General features: G+C 44.1%; 2 protein-coding genes across 8 annotated transcripts; both read right to left on the bottom strand.

Annotated features, from left to right (window-relative positions):
* Positions 1 to 8,673: 8,673 nt before the first annotated feature.
* Positions 8,674 to 12,411, bottom strand: KCNRG (potassium channel regulator). The gene is made up of 2 exons (XM_040583823.1): positions 11,741 to 12,411; positions 8,674 to 9,644 (listed from the first exon to the last, which is right to left on the bottom strand). The coding sequence occupies exons 1-2, from the start codon at positions 12,316 to 12,318 to the stop codon at positions 9,392 to 9,394; spliced, it is 831 nt and encodes a 276-aa protein (XP_040439757.1). The 5' UTR covers positions 12,319 to 12,411; the 3' UTR covers positions 8,674 to 9,391.
* A 401-nt stretch (positions 12,412 to 12,812) lies between these two features.
* TRIM13 (tripartite motif containing 13) lies at positions 12,813 to 19,731 on the bottom strand. Of its 7 annotated transcripts, XM_040583822.1 has the most exons (5): positions 19,500 to 19,669; positions 18,379 to 18,585; positions 16,883 to 17,006; positions 15,801 to 16,057; positions 12,813 to 15,231 (listed from the first exon to the last, which is right to left on the bottom strand). In XM_040583822.1, exon 5 carries the CDS (start codon positions 15,226 to 15,228, stop codon positions 13,999 to 14,001), a length of 1,230 nt encoding a protein of 409 aa, XP_040439756.1. In that variant the 5' UTR covers positions 15,229 to 15,231; positions 15,801 to 16,057; positions 16,883 to 17,006; positions 18,379 to 18,585; positions 19,500 to 19,669; the 3' UTR covers positions 12,813 to 13,998. The 7 variants fall into 7 exon arrangements, 6 of the variants coding, with proteins under 6 accessions (XP_040439756.1, XP_040439755.1, XP_040439751.1 ...); XM_040583821.1 differs by lacking the exon at positions 16,883 to 17,006; XM_040583817.1 differs by lacking the exons at positions 15,801 to 16,057; positions 16,883 to 17,006 and having other exon boundaries at positions 19,500 to 19,662.
* Between the last annotated feature and the right edge of the window lie 3,761 nt (positions 19,732 to 23,492).

The raw sequence follows: 23,492 nt of genomic DNA on the forward strand, positions 1-23,492 counted from the left end.
TCCAGCATCCTACTGTCAAATCAGGTTCAGAATCACCCCTTACAAGCCTCCATGGATGTCCAGCCTTTGGTATTGATTCAACCATTCTCTACTGGTACTGAGAGGTCATTTTCTGAAAGTTTCCAGAATCCTGTAGAGCTAGTTACATAGAAAATATTCTTGTGGTTGGTCAGAACCAGAAGAGGACTGAAAGGTTCTTCTGTAAGGTTCTCTTTAGCTGAGCATCCTACACTAGGTAGAGAGGTCAGGTGTGGTTCACACCAGGGTAGCTTATAGAGATGGGAACTTCCTGTATTTTTCAGCATCTCTGTATTCTCATTAATGTTTCTTGAATGCCAAGGGTCCTTGAGGTGCCACCCAGACCCTCAACTTCAGCCTTCAAGGAAAGCCTGTTCTTGCTGTGTCACCAGTTATCATAGTGGCATCCATGACCACGTTTCATGCTCTGTTTCTCACCAGAAGGCAGCTCCTGACTCAGTACTTGCATCCAGTGAGTACAAAACCTTCAAAGATCCAATGGCAGGATGGGTTTATTAAATACCAAACCTGTTACTAAATGCCATCAGACCAGAAAATTGTCTTGAGACAGCCTTCTCTGGAAAGCAAACTGCCCCCAGTAACAGCAAAAATTGTCGCTTAGTGCAAAAGGAAGATGTAATTTTATCTCTGTGGCAGAAAGAGCTGGAAATGAGGGTCCCAAGTGGGGTATTATTAATTAATATTGCAAATACTAATTTAGAATTATAAAATTTGCCATGGACATCTAGGGAGGAATTTAGATATAGTGCAGCTGAGACCATTTAAGGCAATAGCTATGTTTGCAGAGACAGATGTCTTTATAAAGGCAGCTTCTTTGTGCATTTTCTGAAGTAGACAAGGTTGTGCACAGTATTCCTAGGTCCCCAAGGGAGTAAACACAAGTTCCCAAGCACAGGCTTTCCAACAGACAGACCTACACGTGCTCCAGCAAAGCAGCACAAGACCTAAAGGGAAAAAAAACCAATTTCTTTGTGTGTAGCAGTTCACCCGCTTCTTTCATCAATGTGGCAGAGAATATACTCCTTTACCTATGGAAAAGAGGCCCCACTTTATCTTTTAAAAAGAGAAGGGGAAAGGTGGTAATGCCTCAGTTCCAGTACAGTGCTTGCTTTGGCTGTCCGAGATCTCAAGAGATGTGAATACATCCATCTGAAAGATCAGATACGGGTGATGTTTTCAGCCAGCGGGTTTTCATTACCAGGTTGAAATGCCCTGCTCCGAGCCTTCAGGACAGTTATTTCCACAGTGTTACCTCCTCAGCCGGAGGGAGCTGTGTGGTCTTTGTAGTCGTTGCCTCCAGCAGAAGACCTGTGTGCTTATTGCCGCTTGTTTCAGAAGAACAGAAACGCACATATTCATACCCTGAGCACTCCGTGTGTGATCCCCTGAGCGCTGTCGTTAGATCCTTCTCTCATGGCTGTATCTTAGTGCTGGGGATAGACAAGAAGTCAGTATAGATCCCTCTGCAGAACATAGATGATCACAGCCATAGCAGACAGGTGTCCCACTGGCCTTGTGTGACCACGTGATGTTCAGCTTTTCTGTTCAGCCTCAAAGCTTACCTCAGAAGTGCAGTGAGAGCATGGGTCAGGCTTTCAATAGCTAAGCGTGAGAGACTGCACAGCACAGCTTATACGGGCAAGCTACAGCCAGCGGAGCAGCCGCACCAGTGCCCCTGTGCCGGCTGGTGCATTTTCCAGCCAAGTTCTGCAGGCAGTCTCTGAAATGAGAGACGAGTCTAGCAAAAAGATGTTCTTTTGCCCATCCTTTTCCACTTGTATCCATAGAGATTTCAGGACTGAGTATGAACATTAGTGAACTCTGGGTTGCACTAGCACACTTGTCAAAGAAAACTTAATAACAGCAGAAAACGTGGTTAGCCTAACCAAAGGTGGGAGGAGGATCTCAGTTACGTCAGGGGCCGTGCAGTTGCCGTTTTTCATTTACATTCTTGACATGGCCAACTAATCATTAAGCCATTAATGTGTCCCAGGGATCCACAGTTTACTAAGCCATCTTCAGATGACAATGTTTTGAACAACCATAGGAAAATTATGTGGCTTAAGGATCAATTTGGAGATGGAGAAAACATAATGTAAACCAGTCTGTTCCAGAAGTTACATTTCCAGTTTGTGGGAAATCAGGAGCTTACTAATAGGGTTACTGTTCACCATGCTGCAACTGGAATTGAAGCAAAGGCCACCAACAGGACATGCCCAGTAAGTACCTAGGCGTGTAACCCCAGCGCCGCCAAAGCAGCGCTGGTGTTCTGATCTTCAGACTTTGTCTATTCGGCCACCAAAAGCTTAGATTCTGTTTCCTGATGTGAGGTAGCGACATGATTAACCCATCTTATGTCTGGATCCTGCAATGTTTCACTTCATAGCACAGACACAGAAATGACCTCCGAGAGAGAAATTTTGTTCTTCAGGTATGCAAACTATCGATATATGAAACATCCCTATAGTCTCATGAACTTTTATGTCTCCCATCTAAGTCACTCTGTGCCTTTTCTGTGTTCCTTCACCAGCTATCACCCACCCATTCATTCAGCCCTGTAAGATGTGCTTTTCCTTGTCTGGTGGCGTTGAAATTTATGACAGCTCTGTTAACGATCCATCCTTCAATAGTTGTGTCTCTTCGGTCCCACAAAAGCAGGGACTCTTTCCAGCCAAATTTTACTCATTAACCCCCTCTGTAATGGGAAAGAAGTGAGTTTGCTGCCTTCTGTGGATTCTGCCTGTCCTTATCAGGGAGCCTTTTACGCTGTTCCACCAGCAACCAGGCTGAGGAGCAGGCTGAAGGCATAGTAGAAAGACATAAAGTTTAAAGGACAGAAGGATCAGCATGCCTTCTGTTTGTCGTGGAATACACCATCGTAAACAAAACGCTATGTCAGCAATTATTTTATTACTCAGTTTAGTTATCACTGGGGAACAGGACCAAAAGCCATAGACCAGCCTTCTCTGAAGGCCTTCAATGAAAGCTACAAACTGCCTTTGAAATTCAAAGAAAAGCATTCACGCCACACTCCAAAGTACTAGTAAAACCCCCAGACTTGGTGTTTGCAATCTATTGCTTTTTTTCCCAATAGAGAATCAGGATGGAACAATGTTGCAATGTTTAATTCTTCACAGTTTCAGCAAGCACTGGGCTGGCTGGTGTAGCAGAAACTTGCTTAGAAAGCAAAGCGCTAAATTCATTCTCTACACCAGACTTCGAACGCCTTACTGTTTCCAACCTTTAGGGCTACATTCATCATCTTTCTGACCAGAAAGAAGCCACCAATTATTGAACCATTACATTAGAATGGAAACGGAGTAGAGCTGGAGGAAGGAATCTTGGAAAAATTTACACATCGGATCACACTTCAGGGGGTTATTTCAGCAGAAACTACGTGACAGTCTAGAAAACTGACATTCTTTTTTTTTTTTTTTTAATAGAAGTCAGATTTATTTGTATTTTATATGATGACTAGTGATTTACATCCCACCCACCCATTTGAGAATATTCAGGGCTCCAGGCATATCTCCAGCCAGTTCCAGACTATTCAAATCATTGTTGGTACGTCCATTTACTAGTCACAACAAGGCCTTCTGTGACTAATTATGGCCTGACTGCAGCAGGAGAGGCAGCTTCAAAGAATGGGAATCTTCAGACACACTAGCAGTTCCCTTGGTTCCCAAATTCTTTATTTATGTGGATTACATTGAGTTGACAGATTTAACTGGGCTGTTGAAGATACGGTCAAAGAAGCAGAGTCACTCCCTTCCCTTTTATTGTTTTCTGAAGGCACAACAGTCATACGCATCTGTCACTCGAGAGAGGAAGTTCTCCATCACTGGGCTTCGTTTGGGCTTTTGTGTGCTGTTCCAGTAGCATCTGGGAATGGATCAATATAATATTTGGTAGGGAGTCGTAGTGCCTTGTGATGCACTGTAAATCTTTTATTGTAGATACTCCTACCATTTATTGTTGAAAATCGATAAAAATAAACCTTGTAAAGTTAAAGCCTGGCAATGGTTCAGCACAAATCAGAGGGGAGGAGTAAAGAGGCAATGAGTCTCCCTCCCCCTCTTGGATAGCTCCCAGCTTGTTTCCCAATGAATATTCAATAACAGTTTCCAGCAATCTGGAAACAAATTATTTTATTTTTTTATTATTATTCAAAGTTATGAACACTTTGTTGTGATCTCAAGCGGGACTTCTGATCTGCTTTGGCAGCATTCTGGTCGCGAAGTCAGCTGTGGATCAAAACAAAGTATTGCCCACATTGTGTGTTGGATTTACTTTAGACTTGCCTTCCTGAGACAGACAAAAGCACATCATCCTTGCTTAGCTCAGATTAAGAGTTATTCCTGAGCATTGGAAAACTGTAAACCAACTAAAATAGGTAAAAACAAAATAGAACATCCCAGTGTGGTGAAATGTTTCTCCAAAATCAGAACAGAAGTTACTACCCCTGTTTGCAAGCCTGTAGAAGCAGGGCAGGATGCAATTACTCCAGCATCATTCTATTGCCTTATGGCTATTAGTTCCTTATATACTGCATCTTCGTGTGGAGTCTTCTACTATTTCCATGCGATTCAATTATGCAGGGAAGTTAGAAATGGTTTGGAATTATTTAGTAAAGGGGAAAATGTCCCAGTACTATGGCCAGCACTAAGAGATAAGTCTTTTTTTAGTCTAAACATAGTACCAATTGCAATAGCTTTATTTAAACATCTATTCTTAACCAACTATATAATCTTACGAGCACTGACTGCAGAATCTATGAGTGCAGTGACTGCACTTCCTAAAAGAACTAAAGAAAAAAAAACCTTCATGAATTGTCATATTGACATCCATACCAAAAAACCAGGAAGGTATTTCATATCAGACTCTCTCCTTCCTGGTATCAGCAGGTTACTGAAGAATTTAGGGGGTTAAATAAATGACCTGTCGCCAGAAGAGCTAAGAAGGACTTAAGAGAACTTCCCAGCGTGTGAAGAAGCAGACAAAAAGTTACTCAAAAGCACAAAAAAGTAACAAAGTACTACAAAAGGAAAAAGAACACGGTGCAAGAACAGGGGTTGGAAGAAGTGTTGGTGTCTCCATCCCATCAGGATATCCAGCAGGCACCACAAGATTGCATTGGTAAAGCCCTTGACACTCTTGAGTATAGAAATACAGGATGAAATTCAACTATAAAGGAGGGAAAAGTGATTAACTTAAGAAAGAAAATGTAAGACAAATTAAGTGGTGTCTTTCTGAATCATCTGCCTTATGCAAATCCAGCAAGTCATCATTTCTTTCTAGATGATCTACTTCTGCCATGTGAACTGCCCCCCACGTAGGGTGGAAGGATGGTGTTACCTTCCTGTTTAGTTTCCTTTCCTTCTAGTGATCTTCCTGTTCTGGCAGTCTGCTTGTGTGTTAAAAAGCCTGAGAGAGCTCACTGCTCGCTGTAAGTGAGTGACAGCACTCCAGCAGTCAGTTCCTAGCATCTCAGGCAGCGCAACAGTTTGCTGTACGCTTTTGCTGAATCCAACGAAAAATAAAAAGGCAAATACAGCAGTACTGAGATCAGCAAATTTTGCAGCTTCCCAGGAAAAAAGAATTCTCTTGAGAAAGTTGGCAAGGACTTGAAGAAGTGGATCATGTCAGGGATCGCAAGATCCAACTTCATTAGAAAAAAATGTCTGAATTTTCAAAATCCCATTCGTATTTAATCAAAAATAGAGCTAGATGTGAGCAATCAGAGCTCCTGGTTCTGTCATGTAAAAGCATGACCAAGCCGCCTACAATACCCTTCTAATCCAGCAGAAATCGTGTGGTGAGATACCAGAGCTGACTTGCCTGCCAAGATTTGGGTGAAAGGACTCAGTTTAACACGTAAAGTGGTTTTGACCAGAAGGCTTTTAAGGTCACTCAGACTCATAGCTAATCTGGGCTCCCGTCACCCAAATTCACTTCTACTTGTACAGCCGCTACGTTCTGGGGACGTGCGGCGGTGTGAACCGCTCTGCTGCTGCTGCAGCACACAGCCTGCTCGCCGCTGCATCCCTCGGGACAGGATGGGCACCTCGGGAGGGAAGCGTGGTGAAAATACTGACAACTCCTTCTTCCAAATAACTGCTCCAGTGCCTGTGGGATACGCTGCATGCCGCTCCAAAGAGGGCACAGAAAAATTGCCATCCTGGTTCAGCAACACTTTATGGTAACATAAATAATCTTACAGCAGCTACTTAGGCCAGCTGAAGAACCTCCTAGTAAACGTCCTATTTTTACATTAATTCACCTACAAACAAACATACTTGCACCCCTTCCTCCGTGATTACTGCCATTTAGTTGTAGCTTGAAGCTACAACACCTGTAGCTCTACTATCGCTGCTTCCACATTCTGTATGAAGAAACCCAGGAAGGTGCTTTCCTTTGAAGAACCAGCTTAATACCAAATTATCATCAATTAAAAGTCACTGTTATCCTACTGGTCTTAGTCAGCCACTCAACAAATTTCCATCAGGTTATCGACACAAATGCTCTCAAACTTATTCAAGCAGCTATCAATTTAAAAAAAAAAAACAAACCACACATAAAAATAAAGCATTGTATAAGAGCCTAGTCCTGTTCTCTGCAGGTACACAACTGACAGGAGGTGGCATTTCTCAGTTCAGTGCTAAGTAAGAATAAAAGCTAGAAGAACTTTGAGAACCCCGATTTGCTGATGGTCATGTGCTTTGCTTCAAAAAGACGCATAGTCCCACAGTGCGCCGTTACACAAGGTGAAGGTAAAGTACGGATGGTACTTTACAGGACAGGAACTTGCACTGGTATAGTTTTCCAGAGTCAAAACATTACGTTTATGGAGTTACGTTTGTGCTGAATAAAAACTAACCCACAAGGGGAACCAGAAAGCGTTCAGCACTGGCCCATCACAAGTTGCAACTGAAACAGTTCTACCAAATACTCATTTTGCCAAAGCCATGGAGCATGAGTGATGGCATAGGTTAAAACTCCAGGACTTTTTAAAAAATGGAAATATTTCATATTTTCTTTCACTTTATTTAAAAAAAAAAAAAGAAAAAAGAAAAGAAAAAAGTAATCCAAACTTCAGTTTTTAAAGTGGCTGCTACAGCAAGGAAAATAAACTCACTGTTGTAGGTGAAGTAGCCTAATTTTGTTTCTACAAGGCATTCTGAAACTAGTCTCACTTCGTTTACACTGCTGCTATCAGCAATCATTTAAGGTGTGATGGTTAAATAGAGCTTCAAGTTCATTTATTTTTCTTTCCTCTGTAAGAAGTTGTCACTTTTGTCTTGTTTTGTGTCTTGTCACTTTTCTTGCTATTATTCATCTCTTCATCAACAATATTTCAGTTTTATCCCAATTTGAGGAATGGGAACTTTTCTGGTAAGGTCAGTACCTGGACCTTCAAATGAACTTGGAAAACAAGTAGTGTTGTCTTTGTAGTACAACAACCTGTCTGGACAGTCATCCCATACAGCTTGTCTGCTGTGTCACCCAAATGCAACATCAGCAGTTTGACCTCAAAGTCCACCATGACAGGCCTTCTGACACAGACCTTCACAAAAGGTGTTCACAGCAACATGGAAGAGGCCAGGCTGGAAGGAACCTCGAAAGATCATCTGGTCCAACCTTGTGTGGGAAAGGTAGCCCAGGTGAGATTATCTAGCACCCTGTCCCATTGCATCTAGAAAACCTCCAGAGATGGGGACTCCACCACATCCCTGGGGAGGTTCTTCCAGTGAGTGAATGATGGTTCTCACTGTAAAAATTTCTTGTATCAAGATTACTATGAATACATTGACACTATTGACCAAAAAAACCACCCACATTTGAACTGAAAGCATCCCCATTTTTATGATCCTTAACATTTATTACATTATATGACCTGTAAGCAGTTTAGGAGATGTAGTCCCATAATGACATTATTCTCAACTCAGAAAGCTCAGGAGCAAGAGAAGAGGACCTCATTGCTGCCACAGTCATTTCTGAACTTGTGTCAAACTAAAATGCACTACAGTGGTAGCAAAGAAAAGATGTCCGGTAGTGGCACCACCAGTCTGAGAAGATAGCTTTCACTGAAAACTAAGGGCAGGAAACAGACAGGTGATTCCCACCATCCACCCCCATTTTTAAGTGCTACAAATAAAATAATAAATTCATGTTTAAAAGCTAATGAGAAGCCAGATCTAATCAGTCAGCCAAGCAAGCCCAAATGAGCTCTACTTGGCTGTTCGTAACTTTGGAAAGATGATGTTTTATCAACAACAGAAGTCAGGTTCAAATAATGAAACCTTGAAGTTATTGCCATCGTCTTTCCTTGCCTTGAAGGAATGACAAAAGATTCTTAATTTAAAAGGCCTCATTAACTTACCTCTCCTGGTACATGAGCTAATTCTGGCATCTTACAAAGCATTGTACAGGGCTAACATTCCCAAGGCTTTTAAAGCCACTTCTGCTAAGCCTTCCTCCTAAATATATTTTGCATTTAACAAGTGTTAAGAAATCTTTCGTATTATTTGATTTAGAATTGTACTAACTCTTCCATCTGAATGACTGTTTATCACATTTTCATTCTTTTTATAGTTAAAGCCCTAAAAATTAACTGACCATTTGTTCACAAAGACCTCCATTTGTTCACAAAGACTTTTATAATTTAATTCTTGGCACTGAAGTTTAATACTTCCGGAGCGGGAGGAAAGGACAGAGGAATATTCTGCAAGAGACAGTAACATGTTATTTCACAGACACTAGTGGTGACTTCCCAAAGCCACTTTCTCATGCCTGGAGCCACACAGCAGCACAACTTGGGATGTTTCTGTTATGTTGCTTTCAGCTAATTGCAAGAGAATCGGTGTACATGTATCTTTTGAAAGCAGAATCAATATTCAGCCACTGAGGCTTTGATTCCTCCTCCAGCCGCTTCTCCAAACAGGGGGGATGATAATTGTGTCAAGCTGTTATTTCTTCATGTATTATCACATATTTCAATTTTACTTAAAGATTCACACAGAACATAAACATTGTTTTCTAGAAGAAATGGTTGATTTTTTGCGAGTCCTAATATAAATTTTAGCCACAAAGCAAAACAAAAACAACCCTTGAAAATGCTGGAATCTGGTCCATAAACCCAGTATTGAATCTGTGGTTCTTTTATTTAGAGTTGGAGAGGGTGGAGTGGTAAAAGGCAGGAAAGCAATTTTTTTTTTTTTCCTGAATACTGGGGGGGGCAAATTGTTTGTTTGTTACTTCCCTCAATAGTTGCAACTTCAAACAAGCCAACAAAGAAAGGCCACTACTGCTGACACACCCCTTTTCCACCTTCAAAAGATGAAAGGAAAAGCCTTTATTTCCCTTTCTGTGCTTGGCTTCTCTTTGCCTGTGTGACCCCGGAGCTCCCTGGGGTTTGGTCCACTGTGATGGTAAGGCCTGCTGGCCTCTTCATCCTTTCGAAACTGTAGCATTCGGCTTTTTCTTCATTGGAGACTGTCCTGGTGCTTATGAGGCGAAATCCATCTTTGAGTAAAGTGTCAAGCAGCAGCCCTAGCACATTAGTACCGTTAATCAGCTTTCTATTATCAGGCTGTATGGAAACATACCTAAAATAAGAAAAAAGCAGTTACAACACACTTTAGTTGCTTCTTGAAGGACGGAATGAATATTTTTTTTGAACCAAACCAGGTCCTCAGATGGTGCAGGTCAGCACAGTTGCACGGGTTTACAGCAACAAAGGTACCTGGTATTTTTTTCCTCCTTTGAGGACAATTTACCTCTTTCCCTCATTATAAGAACAGTAATTCTCAGTTCATCCAGTTACCCGTTGGGGAAGAAGCACTCTTTTCACCCCCACACCAAAACTTACTTTTTAAAGATACAGCTGTGATAACCTCCATCTCATTTAATTTAACGGAGATGAGGTGAATGGCATGCTCAATATAATGCTGCAACAGTTTTTTGGGTAAGAGTAAATGACGGAAAGGGCAGTGAAGTCACATAGACCCCAACAGCATCACTTTTCATTACACAGGGTCTCTCTCTACAAACAGTGACATTTATTGCAATGTTACCTTGTACAGCAGATTGTGCGGTAACAGGTATGAAAATCATTTTCCCATTGCCTCAAATGATTTCACTTGATATAAAGTACAATTTAAGAACCTACCCAGATGTTTTGAGGAACAGAAGTCAGGTAAAAATACTATTACAAAATACATAAGCTGACAGGGGTGAAACTGTTCCACAGTTCACAGGAAAGTACACCAAACATTCATGGAAAGCACAAAAAAGGCAAAAGAGTCCCTGTCACAACAAAGACCAAGTTGATAGAAAATCAGCAGGCAACATTATCAAACTCTACTTGTTTCATTACTCAAGATAAGATTTTCTATTGATCTGCAGAAGAAAATTTTTACCGAGTCTGAAGAAAAAGGAAAGTCAGGAATATTTTCCCCACTATTGAAGTTGCCATAACCTACTCAACCAATTGTTAGTCCATTAAAATCAGTAATACATTATAAAGTTAAGGTTTGGCACATAAATGCCACTTCACAAATGCGAGGTACTTTTCTTCTACTTGCTTAGTTAAAGAAAGCTAGAAGAAAGATAAAATTTATTCATCTTTTTTTTAAATAATCAAAAGACTGCAGTGTTGATTCATATATTCGGATAGCATAAACCTTTTGGAAATATTTCAATGAAATTTCCATAAAATTCCAGGAGTTCTAACAGCCACAGACGTCGAATTAGGTTACACTTCCTTATACAGTAAGAATGTGTCTCCATACAATAGACATCCAGCAAAAGCTTGTTTAAAAAACGTAAGCTGTCATTAAAATACAACACTGCTATCACAAAAATCATTGATATACAGTAATCTTAATAAAAACAGAACCTGCCTCTGAATTCAAAGAAAACCCACTGAGTAGCATACAATTCAGGGGTCCTCAAACTACGGCCCGCGGGCTGGATATGGCCCCCCAGGGTCCCCAATCCGGCCTCCGGTATTTACAGACCCCCCGCCGGGGGTTGGGGGGGAAACCAAGCAGCCGCAGATGACTGCCTGCCACTGCATCCGCGCGCCGGCCCCCTGGTTAAACAGTTTGAGGACCCCTGGTATAGTTAATAATCTACCGCTTCTCCCTCCTCCCAATAAAAGGCTCTACAAAAGCTTTCCAGTGTGTGAACTGCTATCTTAGTTCCATGGTGTTTTGAACCCTATTTAGCCATTCTCTTTTCCCTCTTCTCCTTATGAAAAGTCTTTTGGACCATGAGCTAGCGGAGATTTTAGGCCTCCCCAGTACTTCACTCCTTATTTGTTTTGTTTCCTTCGCTTCCTTTTACTCTGTGTTTTTCAAGTCCTCTAGAAGGTCACTGATGTCATGAAATTCTAAAGCCTGGGAGAGCGAGTGAAGAGGAAAGGGCAGAAAGACCCAACAGAACTCAAAAACAAACGTCAAGCACAGCATTTTAGAAAGCTGGAACGGGCAAATCAGTGCAACAGAAACAAAACTGGATATTCGAGAACTATAAAAAGATAACATTAAACTAGCAGAAAGAAGGTAACATACTTTCTCTCTTCTCAGAGAGCTGTCCAATAGTTTCTTTAAAATTAGCTTTGCTAGCACATAGCGTGTTACTTCATGAACTAGAAGTCACAAAGACATTTCCATAATGAGGAGTCACACAGGGTTAGTACCTGGCCACAAACTGGTCACCAGCAGAGTAGTCCGTACCACACTGAAAAACCAGGTCATGATGAGAAGGTCTTTCCAAAGGAAGTGGAACGAGTGATTTCTGAGAAGGAAAAGGGCTGTTCCAGCTCTGTCCGGACTGCTGCCCTGTGAACACAGTGATCTGTTCAGCCAGTGTCTCAACAGTGGTACTGCAGGAACCAAAGATCCGGAAAAAGGCCTGCATCTCATGGAGAGAGAAACGCACCTCCAAGACCTCCAGCCTTGGCTTCAGCAAGTGTTCCTGGCTCAGGAGCTCGGCCAGAGTGTAGAGCCCATAGAATTCTGCTTCTCTCTGCAGCCTCTGATAGTCTGAGAAATTAGTAGGTAAGGAGACCTGGAGAGTCCTCAAGAAGTCCATGATGTAACTAAACAAAGTTCCATCTCTGTCCACAAAAAACTCTCCGTTCATCAGTTTAAACTCCCGGTCATTATTGTTCAACATCCGTGCTAGCCTGGACTCAGGGAACTGCTGCAAGGTAGAGGCCCAGGTTACAAATCGCACACCTCCCACGCTCAGAACAACCACCTCTCGATTATTCATCGCCGTCTCAGCCACTCAAGAATTTTAGCTCTCTGATCTATGTGTTTGTGACTTAATCTATCCTAAACTGCAAGGTATCTGCAGCTGCAAGAACCACTCAGTGCTTTTAGCAAGCGTTTGGAGTGACGTGTGGATCAGTAACAGGATTCCCAGGCAACAAAGATGTAAATATCATGTACAATAGTTTTGTTTACAGGGTTTGGTTGCTTGGAAACTTTGATTCTTGGAATTTAACGGTTTATTTTTGAAATGAACAGCTTGCAAGGATTACTGGAAGACAGTGAATCGATCACCAGAACTTACTAAACCGTGAGAGGGGCCAATGAATATCCCCAAAGTACGGCATGCATTATGTCTGTTATTCAGAAATGTCAACTAAATGTTTGCATTCTATATATTGCTGTTCATAGGACCATTGCAGAAGGAGGTTAGATGTGCTTCAAGCAATACGTTTAAGTATTGTAATCTGTCAAAGAAGGGCACTTCAGAGAACGCAAGCTTACAGTTCACTTTAAATCACTGTTAGCCTACAGCCAAGTCAATACACCCAGAAAATTCAACTCCTAAAACAAGGTACATGAAAATACAGTTAACAGTAGGAAAGCCGATATATGTTTCAGTGCTAAAGCACTTCCAAACACCTACAACATCCATACTCCTGTCACGTTATGTATTTTGTTCCAAGGAAGCATCCCATCATTTTTCCTGGCTTCTGGAATTACTATCCAGAAAGACAGAGAGGGACAGGAGAGAAACTGTTCTACCTGTCACCTTTGCAGGGCTAGAGCACAAGCTGCCTCGCTGTGGCTGATCTGTGCGTGCCTTTCACCGCACTGAACTGTTACCACTCAGGCCACTTTCTTAAAAAGTGTGGCTCCAGAGGAACAGATCTAACAGGACAGCTTGGTTAGTCACCCCAACAATTTGATGTTGGAAAAGTAAACTGCAAAGTATGTACTATCTGCAAAGTATGTACTATCTTGCAGCTTGTTCTTCTCTTATCAACCTCAACTGATTTCTCTTTACCCCTAGAATTTATGCTTGCCCTGAAGATATATTTTTGTACAGAACCTGTAAACAATAACCAGTATCTACAGTAATCTGAATGTACAGGATCATTACTACATTTTGTTATACAAAAAATTACGGGTATCTATTTCAGTGAGAAGTAACATCCTCAGATACAAAGCGGTTCCAAAACATGAATGCTGCACTCTGTATTCTGCAGTGGAAGAGCAGTCCTCAACAAGCCTCTCAGTACTGTGCTCTTCTCAATCACAACCGTTCTACCTCTTTCCAAACCACCTCCCCGTCAGAAAAAAAATAAAATGTAACTATGACCTTTTAGGAAGTGAGACTTCTAGTCTTATTCTACAATTATATTAACATTAAACTGAGAATGCAGTTTGGCCCTGTATCTTGGTAAAAAAAATTATCTGCAGTGAATTAATATTCCCATAAACACCACTGAAAGAAGAATCCAGGAACAATGTGATTTTCAAAGCTCCATTTCATCTTCCAGTTTATCAGCGCTCAAACTATAGGAACAGTATGAATGTTTTGGAAACACTTTGAATCTCTGAATGTTTTTCACTGGAAGTCTTAAAAAAAATTTAATTTTTAAAAGTTCTATGTCTTCTTCACCAGATCTCTCTTAGTTCTTTTATTTCAGCAGGGACTTCACAACAGTTTATATTTGCACACAAACTGTGCAACATTATCCAGTACAACCAATGTATAGTTCTTACACTTTTCTCTTAGAAGTGAAGCTCCATCTGTCATCTGTTCCCAGTAGAAGACTGCATGATCTGCTATCTCCACTGTATCTGCCAAGTAGGACAAGCTAATTGTAAGGAACTGAGACTTCCAGCACTGTAGATTGTCAACGACTGACTCCACAAAGGACATTCTGGTGACAGCAAGAATAAGCAAGCAAATAAGAGAGTTCACTATAAATCTTCGTGAAAAGACTGAGGGAATCTTGAATTTAAGAGTGTTGTTTTCCTGAGGCAAGGAAAGTTTGTCCACATCAACTAGTTTTATTCCATTCCACTGGCTGGTATCAAAGCTCTTCATTGTAGGGGTGATGTCCACACTGGAACAAGGTAAAGGAGTTTCTTTGAGCACCTTGATTTTTTCCCTGAACTCCTGCATCTGTTGCAGAAATATAATGGGTTCAGACACATCTTTGAAGGCCTCTGCAATGTTAAAAGCCATCCGTTGCTCTTGCAGAATTGTGTTCAGTTTATTGATTTCCGGATCGTAGGCCTGCATCACTGCAAGCTTCATGGTCTCAAAGTCAGAGAGAATCTCATTTCGCTTCTGCTCCAGTGTGTGCTGCAGCTTCTCAAAGAACTCCTTCACTTTGTCAGAATCTTTGGTCAGCATCTGCAAAGCTTTCCTCTTACTGGTTTCTAAGGTATCCAGCCGTGAGAGGGCATCTCCACAACGCCAAGTTTCAAAGCCCTGAAACAGGGTTTCAAAAGCCCGCTTCTCCTGGGAATAAGCTTCTTCAATAGAACAGAAAAGATGCTTTGTATGGTCACCACGGGTGGCACAAACCCCGCAGATCAGCTGCATGTCTGTCCGGCAAAAAATGTTAAGGGGTTGCCCGCTGTGCACTTTGCACACAGGCATTTTTGGAGTTACTTTGATTTTGTTGTACTTCTCCACGATACCTTTCAGGGAATAGTTGACTTGCAAGCTGTTGACTCCAGTAACAGGAGTTTCCTTCCTGCACGTGGGGCACTTGAAAGGGGATGGTCTCCAAAGGACATTCCTCACATTTCCCTCAAGAATTCCTTCCAGACACTTTCTGCAGAAATTGTGTGAACAGGGCAGGACACGAGGATCATCAAACAGGCTACAGCAAATGGGACAGGTGAGATCTTCCTCTAGGAGCTCCATCATATCCTAGGAAAGAGAAGAAAGATGGTAACAGGACTTACAAAATTTATTTCTCCTCCAGGAAACCCACGCAAAACCCAATCTCCATCTGAGACACAGCTCAGTGAGAAAAGCATCTACTTTTTCCTCCAGTGTCATTATGACAGAGCCTCAGCTGGGTTTTTGCAGCCAGCCTAGTTAGCTGTAGTATCTGGCCACCAGATGGCAGGCACAAGAACGACCCAGTGTTCAGACAGAACCATTTTTGGACTCTCAACTACAAATGCTGGAAAAAAACGCTTGCCAAACCCAGCAAGGGCTCTGAATGAAAATAACTCATGTACTCATAATAACAGTTCAAGATTTACATCCTTCCTCACTGATGCAATACACAGAAACTGGATTTTCACAAAAACCACCCAGTTGGTATGCTCTGCTAAGATCTGATTACTCTCCACTTGCTCAACTCACCCAAAGCTTACCATTTCAAACACCATGCACTGCCACCGTAAGAAGGCAATCTTAAAGGTGACTGAAAAAGCCCAGCTTCAGAATTTCTTCAGCTACAGAATATGTGATGTGGCTCTCTGCTCTACCTGCAAAGCCAAAGGTGAGTCACCACTCAAAGTTAGCTTTTCTCTTGTTCCTGCAGTGTTTTTAAATAACCAAGGGAAGGTGTTATTGCTGAACTATTCAGCACAAAGTTAAAATGCTTCAAAGAACAGCTGCCCATAATTCTTGATAATTCATCATGAAACAAAACTGTTAACCATTTTCACTCATCTGCAATCTTTATTTCCAAATCCATTCTCACAGCACGCATGCCGCAGCAATTTCTTTCTGTGGACAGGACCTGCAGGAAGAGGATTTATCATGTAATCCTTTCTACTGGAAAGTCTCAGTGAAGGGACTCTGTGCACAACCCTCCCAGTGCCTCTAACCAAAGCCAAGTTCTCAAATGCAGGCACCTTGTAACTTACAGCATGCTCTAAGAAAACAAGTAGCTAATAAAGACCAAAATGGGTGACCGTTTGTATTAGCCAAATCTCTCACACACTTAAGTTTTGAGCTGTAATTAGTGCTTCCCTTGTATAAATTCCTTCCATATTATACAATACCTATTCATACATACATATATATATAATAAAATTCCTTTTATACATTACAAGATGTAACACAGCAAAGAGCATCAAGTAATGCTGTGACAGCAAGGCATATAAATAAGGTCTTTTAATTAGTTTTGATGTTAGTACTAAGGCTTCTGTCCCCTCAAAGAAATATAAAGCAGAAAATGTGGGAGGCAAGAGTGGAGCTGCAAGGGAAGATCCATGCTGCACAGGACAAAAGCAGCAACAAAATCGGTATCACTGATCTGAGGAAAGTAAAGATCACTACAGGGAACAAAGGCAAGGTCGATTCTGAGTTTCTTTCACAGGAGGACTGATACAGTCCCAGCAAGACTTCACAGTAAAAGCCATTCTGGAAAGGTGTAAGCAAACCTCCCATGCTTTTCCAGTGACAAGGGGGAGGAGCATTCTCTGTGCTTGTTTGAACGAGGAGTTTTTAAAAAGTTGCCAGCTTTCCTACTCAGCCTCAGGACTGATGCAATCAGACAGAAGAAGCCACCATTACAGCTAGGGACAAACCCCAAGAGAAAAGATCTAACGACTCCATTTACCACCTAAGGTCTTCTGTAAGACCAGAGATCCCATTCAGAAGCTTCATTTTCTGTGAGAAGAAAGTGATTCTGAAGTACCCCTCAATGCTAGAACAAGCCACGTTTCTTTTCTGTCCTCTTCCTACTGCTAAAAAGAATGGGAAGACAGGAGGACGATGATTTTGCCCCTATACTCTTGAGTCTTCCTCTTTATGAATAGTTCTGTCTTTCCAACTTGTACTCACAGCTTTCAGCTGCAGTAGGAGCACAAGGATCAGTTTTGCTCATGTGTTAAGAGGGTAATAACTATGTAACTAAAATGACAGTTCTCAATCTTTTAGGAAATGGAGATTCATGATACAGAAAATATTTGCTCTGGTCTCTCTCCTTTACCAAGGAGGATTTCACGTCTTAGTTAGGGAGCTGGAAAAGCAGCTTTGCATGCCTGACAGTGAGAACTGCAAACCACTGCAGAAAATGCTTACTACAACATGCTCCATGAAAATTGCAGGAAAAACATTGAAGACTTCCATGCTCCTAAAAATACAAAAAACATACACAAAAAAGTTTCATGATCCAAATAAAACTGTCCTGTTGCATTCCAACTCCAATTATCCAACTAAATAATTATGCTTTATAAATATAAATGATTTCAAACCCATTATATGACATCATTAAAACCCTTGGATTTAAAAAAAAGAAATGGGCAAGTCTATGAGCTCACACACACACCCACCCCCCCCCCAATAAACCCAAAAATGCTGAAAACGTGTATAACTGGTTGGGACAGCTGAACTTCCATCTTCTTTAAGACATTACTTTTGGAGCGTAAGTTGCCTGTGGATTAAAAGATCCCTTTGTATTAGCAACTTGTTATTTGTGTAAGGAACTACAGCAACACTTCAACTTCTCCATTGAGAATTTCTGTTATTTCTTATCCAGGTTGGAACGGCCCACTCGTAGCACATGGGCTAAAAGGCACAGTGGTTTCTTCCTTCACCTGAGCTACATAAACTCTCTGGGCACAAACCCAGCAGATCCACGCATCAGAAAAAGCAACTCACAGTTTTACCATTAGGAATAAGAACGGCAAACCAAGTCAAACCATAAATGCAAAACCAACCACAGTAGCTTTTTCCCACACTCCAGAGAGAATTAATTTAGCATGCTTCTCAGCACAGAAGTTGGGTTTATCAGCCAGCAGCAGGCTGAAAGCAAAAGCAAAATTTCACCAAGCTTCAAACAAAAGAAAAAGATAGCTCTTGAATTACAAGTTTCCAGCAATGGCGTGTAAGTGTTCTAAATAAAACTTGACCGAGTCAGACTGCATTTCCACAAGCAGCTGAGCTAGTCAGGAGAGGCCTTGTCCTCGTCAGGACCTCCTACAAGCAATTCCACCAGCCTTCTGCCAGACTGGTGTGATGAATCTGCCCCAAAAAGGGTCCCACGCAAATAAGGCAGGAAGAAGGGAGATGGGAGCTCCTCTTTCCAGCAGCAACAGTCTTAACTCTGCTCACCTTCTTGAGACGAACCGCAACCTAATGGAAGGTCAGCGTAGACATTCTAACGTGGAATGACTGATCTCCAGGTGCAGTAAGTATCCAGGCGGTCGAAAAGCGCTGAGGAAAGTGGCTGCGCTTTAAGCCTGTTATTTCCTGGCCGAAGTTTTTTCCAGGAGTACCCGGTAGATCCAACAAGTTCAGCCTTCAGGGAGCCAGGAAGGCCTGGAGAAATAAGCAATTCCGGTTCAGTGCAGCTGCAAGCCCCGCCAACACCGTTTCATCCGACGTGGTTCGCCAGCCCGCGGGGCCGCGCCACGCCAGGCCCGGGCGCTCGCCTCCTTGTCCCTCAGCCCGGACAGGCGCCCCTCGCCGCCCCCGCCTGTGGCCCCGCTCCCGCCGGGGGGCCGGGCACCCGCCCCGCCGCCCGCTCCCGGCCAGGCCCGGCCCTGCCGCCCCGCCGCCGGCCGCGGCCTCCCGCTGGCCACGGGCGCCCCGTCGGGCAGGGCCGATCGGGGCAGGGCGGCCCCGGGAGCCAGCCCGCGCCTCGCAACGGGCAAACCGGCAGCGGGGCTTGTGCGGGGGGAGGGCTGCCAGCGAAACCGGCCCGCGACCCCCCGGCGGCCGGGCGCTGCCCGCCTTGCCACCGCCTCGCAGCGCCGCGGCCTTCGCTCGCCCAGCCGGGCCCGCCCCTCCCGCCGCCGGCGACCCCACCGCCCGGGCACGGGCCGCGCCGCCGCCGGCCCCCGCTGCTCACCACGCCGGGCCGGGGCTAGCGGACAGGCCGGGGGAAGGCGGCGGGAGCGGGGCTGCCTCGGCCGCCCACACCGCGCGGCGCCGCGGCCGGCCCCAGCCATCGCCCGCTCCGGCCCCGAGGCAGCCGCCCGCCGCTCCCGCACCGCCGCCGCCCGGCCCGGCCCGGCCCGGTGCCCCCCTCTCACCTCGGCGAGCCGCGGCGCCGCGGTCAGCGGCAGCGGGCGATGCCGAGGGCCGCCATGCGCTGGCCGCCCCGCCGCACGCCCCTCCTCGCCGCGCCTCGCCGCCGCCGCTCGGCCAGGGGGGGTGGGCAGGCCCCGGCCCGCAGGAGCGATCGGCCGGGAGCTGCCGCCCGCCGTCCCGGACGGGGTGCGCCCACCCACCTTGGCCGGCGGCCGCTGATCCTGGGGCTGCAGCCGCCGCGGGCCTTCCTCCCCCGTGGGCCTGCGAGCGGCACGGCCGGCCCCGGGGCTGCCAGCGGGGAGCCGCGGGCGGCACAGCCGGGCGGGGATGGGGGTGGGGTGCGCCTGCCTCAGGCGGTGGCCGAGCTCCGCAGCCCAAGCAGGCAGCCTGCTCCTCTGCCGAGGTATCTACGGGTTTCTGTTGCTCATTAACTCTGCCTAAATTTGACTTCAGACTGCAGCTCACAGGCGCGCGTTGCCGAGAAGCGCTGCTGGGTGGCAATCCTGCTGAGCATCTTCCACCTCCCGAAAGCACTTATGAAAAAATATAACATCATTTTAGGTAGATGACCTTATGCACTTCGTAAAAGGATAGAGACACATTCCCATGTGCTTTAATGCACTGGCTGTACCAATTCCTGCTGGTGAATCTCTTGGGGAGTAACACAGCCCGTCAAGCCTACGCAGGTCTCCCACAATAATGCCGACTGGCCCCAGAGAGATGGAGCAGAAGGGTTCCCGTGCCCCCATGGGAGGACCCTCCGGTTACAGGACTACGAAATTTGGGCTGGAAGTCCTGAGACTGCAAAGATCCTCTGTGATCTTTTTTCCAGTCCTTATGTTAGTTCTCAGTCAACATCACAGGTCTCGCATCAAAGCCAAACTGAACTTACTTTTGAGTTAGACTTTGTGAAACACGGCATCAAAAGCTGTTCCAAAGCGCACGTGCTCTGCCTCCTGCATCTCTGGCACTGCCCTGCTCTTCGCTCACCCACTGCAGTCACCTCACCCATCAGCACAGCAGACACTATGCACGTTCAGGACTACCCACACAAGTAACGTCACAGGCTGGACAGCATTTCTGTCGGGTGAAGCTCCCACACGCATCTGACATCTTTCCTCCAATTGTTTAGGAATCTGGATTTAAAAAGCCATTCAATAACATGCTGAGGTTGTGGTTCCCCAATTCACTGCAGACAGAAGAGGAATTCACCTTCCCTCCTGCTGCCTCCACCTGAGCGGGCCTGCCCTCTCTGCTGGACTCAACAGGAACAGTTTGATCACGGACAAGCATTTTGAAAATCCCCTCAGGGTGCTCACACACTTGGGCATATCATGCACTATCTACTGGAGAACGGCCTCAGAAGGTAGAGCTGCTGCACAAATGCAACCAAGACCTTCAGGTGCACTTCAGTGTCCTGCTTGTTTCTTCTTAATTGTCCAGCATCTTCTTTTCCATTTATTAAAAACAAGTAATTCCAAGTAGTTTCTGAAAAGTGATAGCTTAATCCATCCCTCAGCTACCCAAATTGTGTTCAAACAATATCCCAATGCTTGCACATTTACATTTTCCAAGCACTCCTCATCTGCACTTTCCCAACAGCCCTTTTAATATATTAAGAATTTCCTGATTCTACTAATCTTCTCTGTAATTTTATGGTTAAAGCTATTAACAACAACATAGCATTTTAGATTTCTCACTCATTATTAAGTTCATCTATTTCTCATATCACTTTTTTTCCTGCTATATTTTCAGAGTACATTTTATTCTCCATTAATTCTTTGGGCTGGTGCTACTTCGCCTCCTTATAGATGAAGGCGCCATATGGGCATAAGAGTGGATGCCTGCCCACCTGGGATATCTCTTCTTCCTTAGAACCATCTGAACATGTTCTTGTCCCTCCTTGCCTGGGCTTTCTTCTGTCAAAGATGAAAGTTTAAAACTTCTGGGCAAACAGCATGGGATTTCTGTGCTTGGTGCATATTAGTGCCCAGCCAGCACCGTACTTGGAGCGTACCATGGCTGTCCTGCACGTGAGCAGATATAATTTGGGCATTTTACCACTTCTATCTGACTGATAGAGTTGCACAAAACCAACTTTTTTGCACACATGTGAGTCCATTTTCCTATACTCTTTTATCTCTGTTGTTTATAGAGGTTTTTCAATCGCAGTTTGGTTCCGAGCTGGTGTTCCTGCATCTGACACGCCAAGTAGCATCAGAGGCCATTTGCTGAAGCTTCAGAGAAACATTCTGGCTGATGGAAAAGAGCATTAGTAATTCTGTGGCAATATTTCCCTATTTAATAAGGGAACAAACCCAGGGGAAATCAAGGCTCAAAGGAGAGGCGGCCCAGCTTGAAGGGAAGTATTAGGATAAATGTCACTTACCCATGGGAGGGTTGAAAATACAAGGGTAGGAGTTTGAAAGCAATTACAAAATAGTGGCAAATTCCAGCTTTCTGAGACAAACACCACGTTTGTTGTAAGACGAAGAAATAGCACCTGTTGTCATCTTTAAACTACAGAGAGAACCCAGATCATGGTTCTTCTACTAAGTGTTATGACAGAAGATTTCTGAGACTGCAACTGTATGCTGTGGTTCAGTCAGTGACCTCAGAGCTGACTGCTGCTGCCCTCCTATCCTGTACAAGCTCCACCAGCCTTGGCAGATGCTCTACCGAGCTGATTCAACCCTCTAAGCCAGCAGAACTGCTATTCCCTTTTCTTTGCCAGGATGCTGATTCAACAAGTTAAACCAGTTTGTTCAGTGCAAGATTAGACAATCACCAGGTCTAACATCAGAGGAGTGAGGAAAAGAGGAACAAGATTTGTTCCTTTCTGTGGAAACAAGCCATTAATGTGATTCAAGCTGTAACAGGTAATTTTACCCTGAGAGGTAGATTCACGGGGGATGCTAAGCCAAGCCGAGACTGTGCTACTGGCAAAAGAGATAATTCCTCCCTTTTCCCTTCCCTTAGTCATGCTTTCCTGATGCCTCCGCTGGCTCTGACATTCATGTGGCCACATGTTAGGCTAGATCTGCTTGCCAACAGAGCTGAAAGCTAATCCATCTGAAAAAAAAAAAAAAAAAGTTTTCAGCAGGATCAATTTTGGCAGCCAGCTGATCCCACAGCTGAATGAACACCAGTGCCAGGATGAGCCAGCGAGAGGGCCTGTTTCGGTGGCAGCCTGCACACATGTCAGCATAAACCAGAAGTACTCTCACAGGCTGTAATTTCACAAATGCTTCCAGCCAGCTATTGCCGGCACTGCTGCCAAAAGTAACACAGCCTTGCCCTTCGGCCACACCAGCTGCTCATTCTGAGCCTCAGGCACCTCCTGCACTGTGCCGGAGAAGTTGTCTAACACAAAACTGATCGATAAATGTAGCTGGAGTTAAAAGCAGCTTCTTTACCGCCCCCCCCCCCCCCCCCCCCCCCAGTTTGTATTCCCCATCAGTAAGGCTTCTCTGAAGCCATGCTGCCAAAGACCTGTCAGACTGTAATTGTCTCCTAGGGTGAAACACCAAGGAAAAGAGGTGAGTTGAGGGCATTTTCCAGTTTAATCCTAGGCTGCAAGTCTGCCTTTTACTTCCCACTGAAGGAGGTTAAGACTTCACGTCCCATTGCTGAGGTGTCAGAGCACACACAGAGTACACTCTGGTGCTGGGACAGTGACTTCTTCAAGCACGCTGCTTTATTCAGCTGGTGTAAGCATACCCTCAAATGCAGAGGGACAATCTATGATGTAGTCACTGTGGGGACCTAAATATGGAAATAAATCTGCAAGAGCTTTGATGCCAATAGAAGCTTGGTAAGAAGATGCTGTAAGGTAACACAAATAAGAAACTATTCAAAACATGTATCAAACACCTTAGTCACGTATAAATGTTTCACAATTTACCGTATTTGACCACATTTTTTCTCAACAGATACATCTGGACTATATTAAAAACTCTAAACAAGGGATCAAAGAAAGCCATTTCTTGTTATTGTTCCATAAAAGCTAATTTTAATATGCATTGTAGAAATACCAGGCATGAAAAATCCATGAAGGATCATCAGCGACTGAAATGATCAACTGCTGCTTTGAGGTCTGAATATCAGAGATTGCCTTGATAACTACAGGATCTTCAATGACTATTTTAGCAGTACTAAAAAGCTCTATAGGTTTACATTCAGAACTTTGACCC

Source organism: Falco naumanni, chromosome 2 (assembly GCF_017639655.2).
Source record: "Falco naumanni isolate bFalNau1 chromosome 2, bFalNau1.pat, whole genome shotgun sequence".
Lineage (NCBI taxonomy): Eukaryota > Metazoa > Chordata > Aves > Falconiformes > Falconidae > Falco > Falco naumanni.

What these genes read in the sequence shown, in the direction of transcription:
- KCNRG (XM_040583823.1), bottom strand. Translation starts at nt 12,318, where the DNA reads ATGAATAATCGAGAGGTGGTTGTTCTGAGCGTGGGAGGTGTGCGATTT. An exon ending in GGTGACCAGTTTGTGGCCAG is followed by an intron (nt 9,645 to 11,740) that starts GTACTAACCCTG and finishes TTCTTATTTTAG; the next exon opens with GTATGTTTCCATACAGCCTG.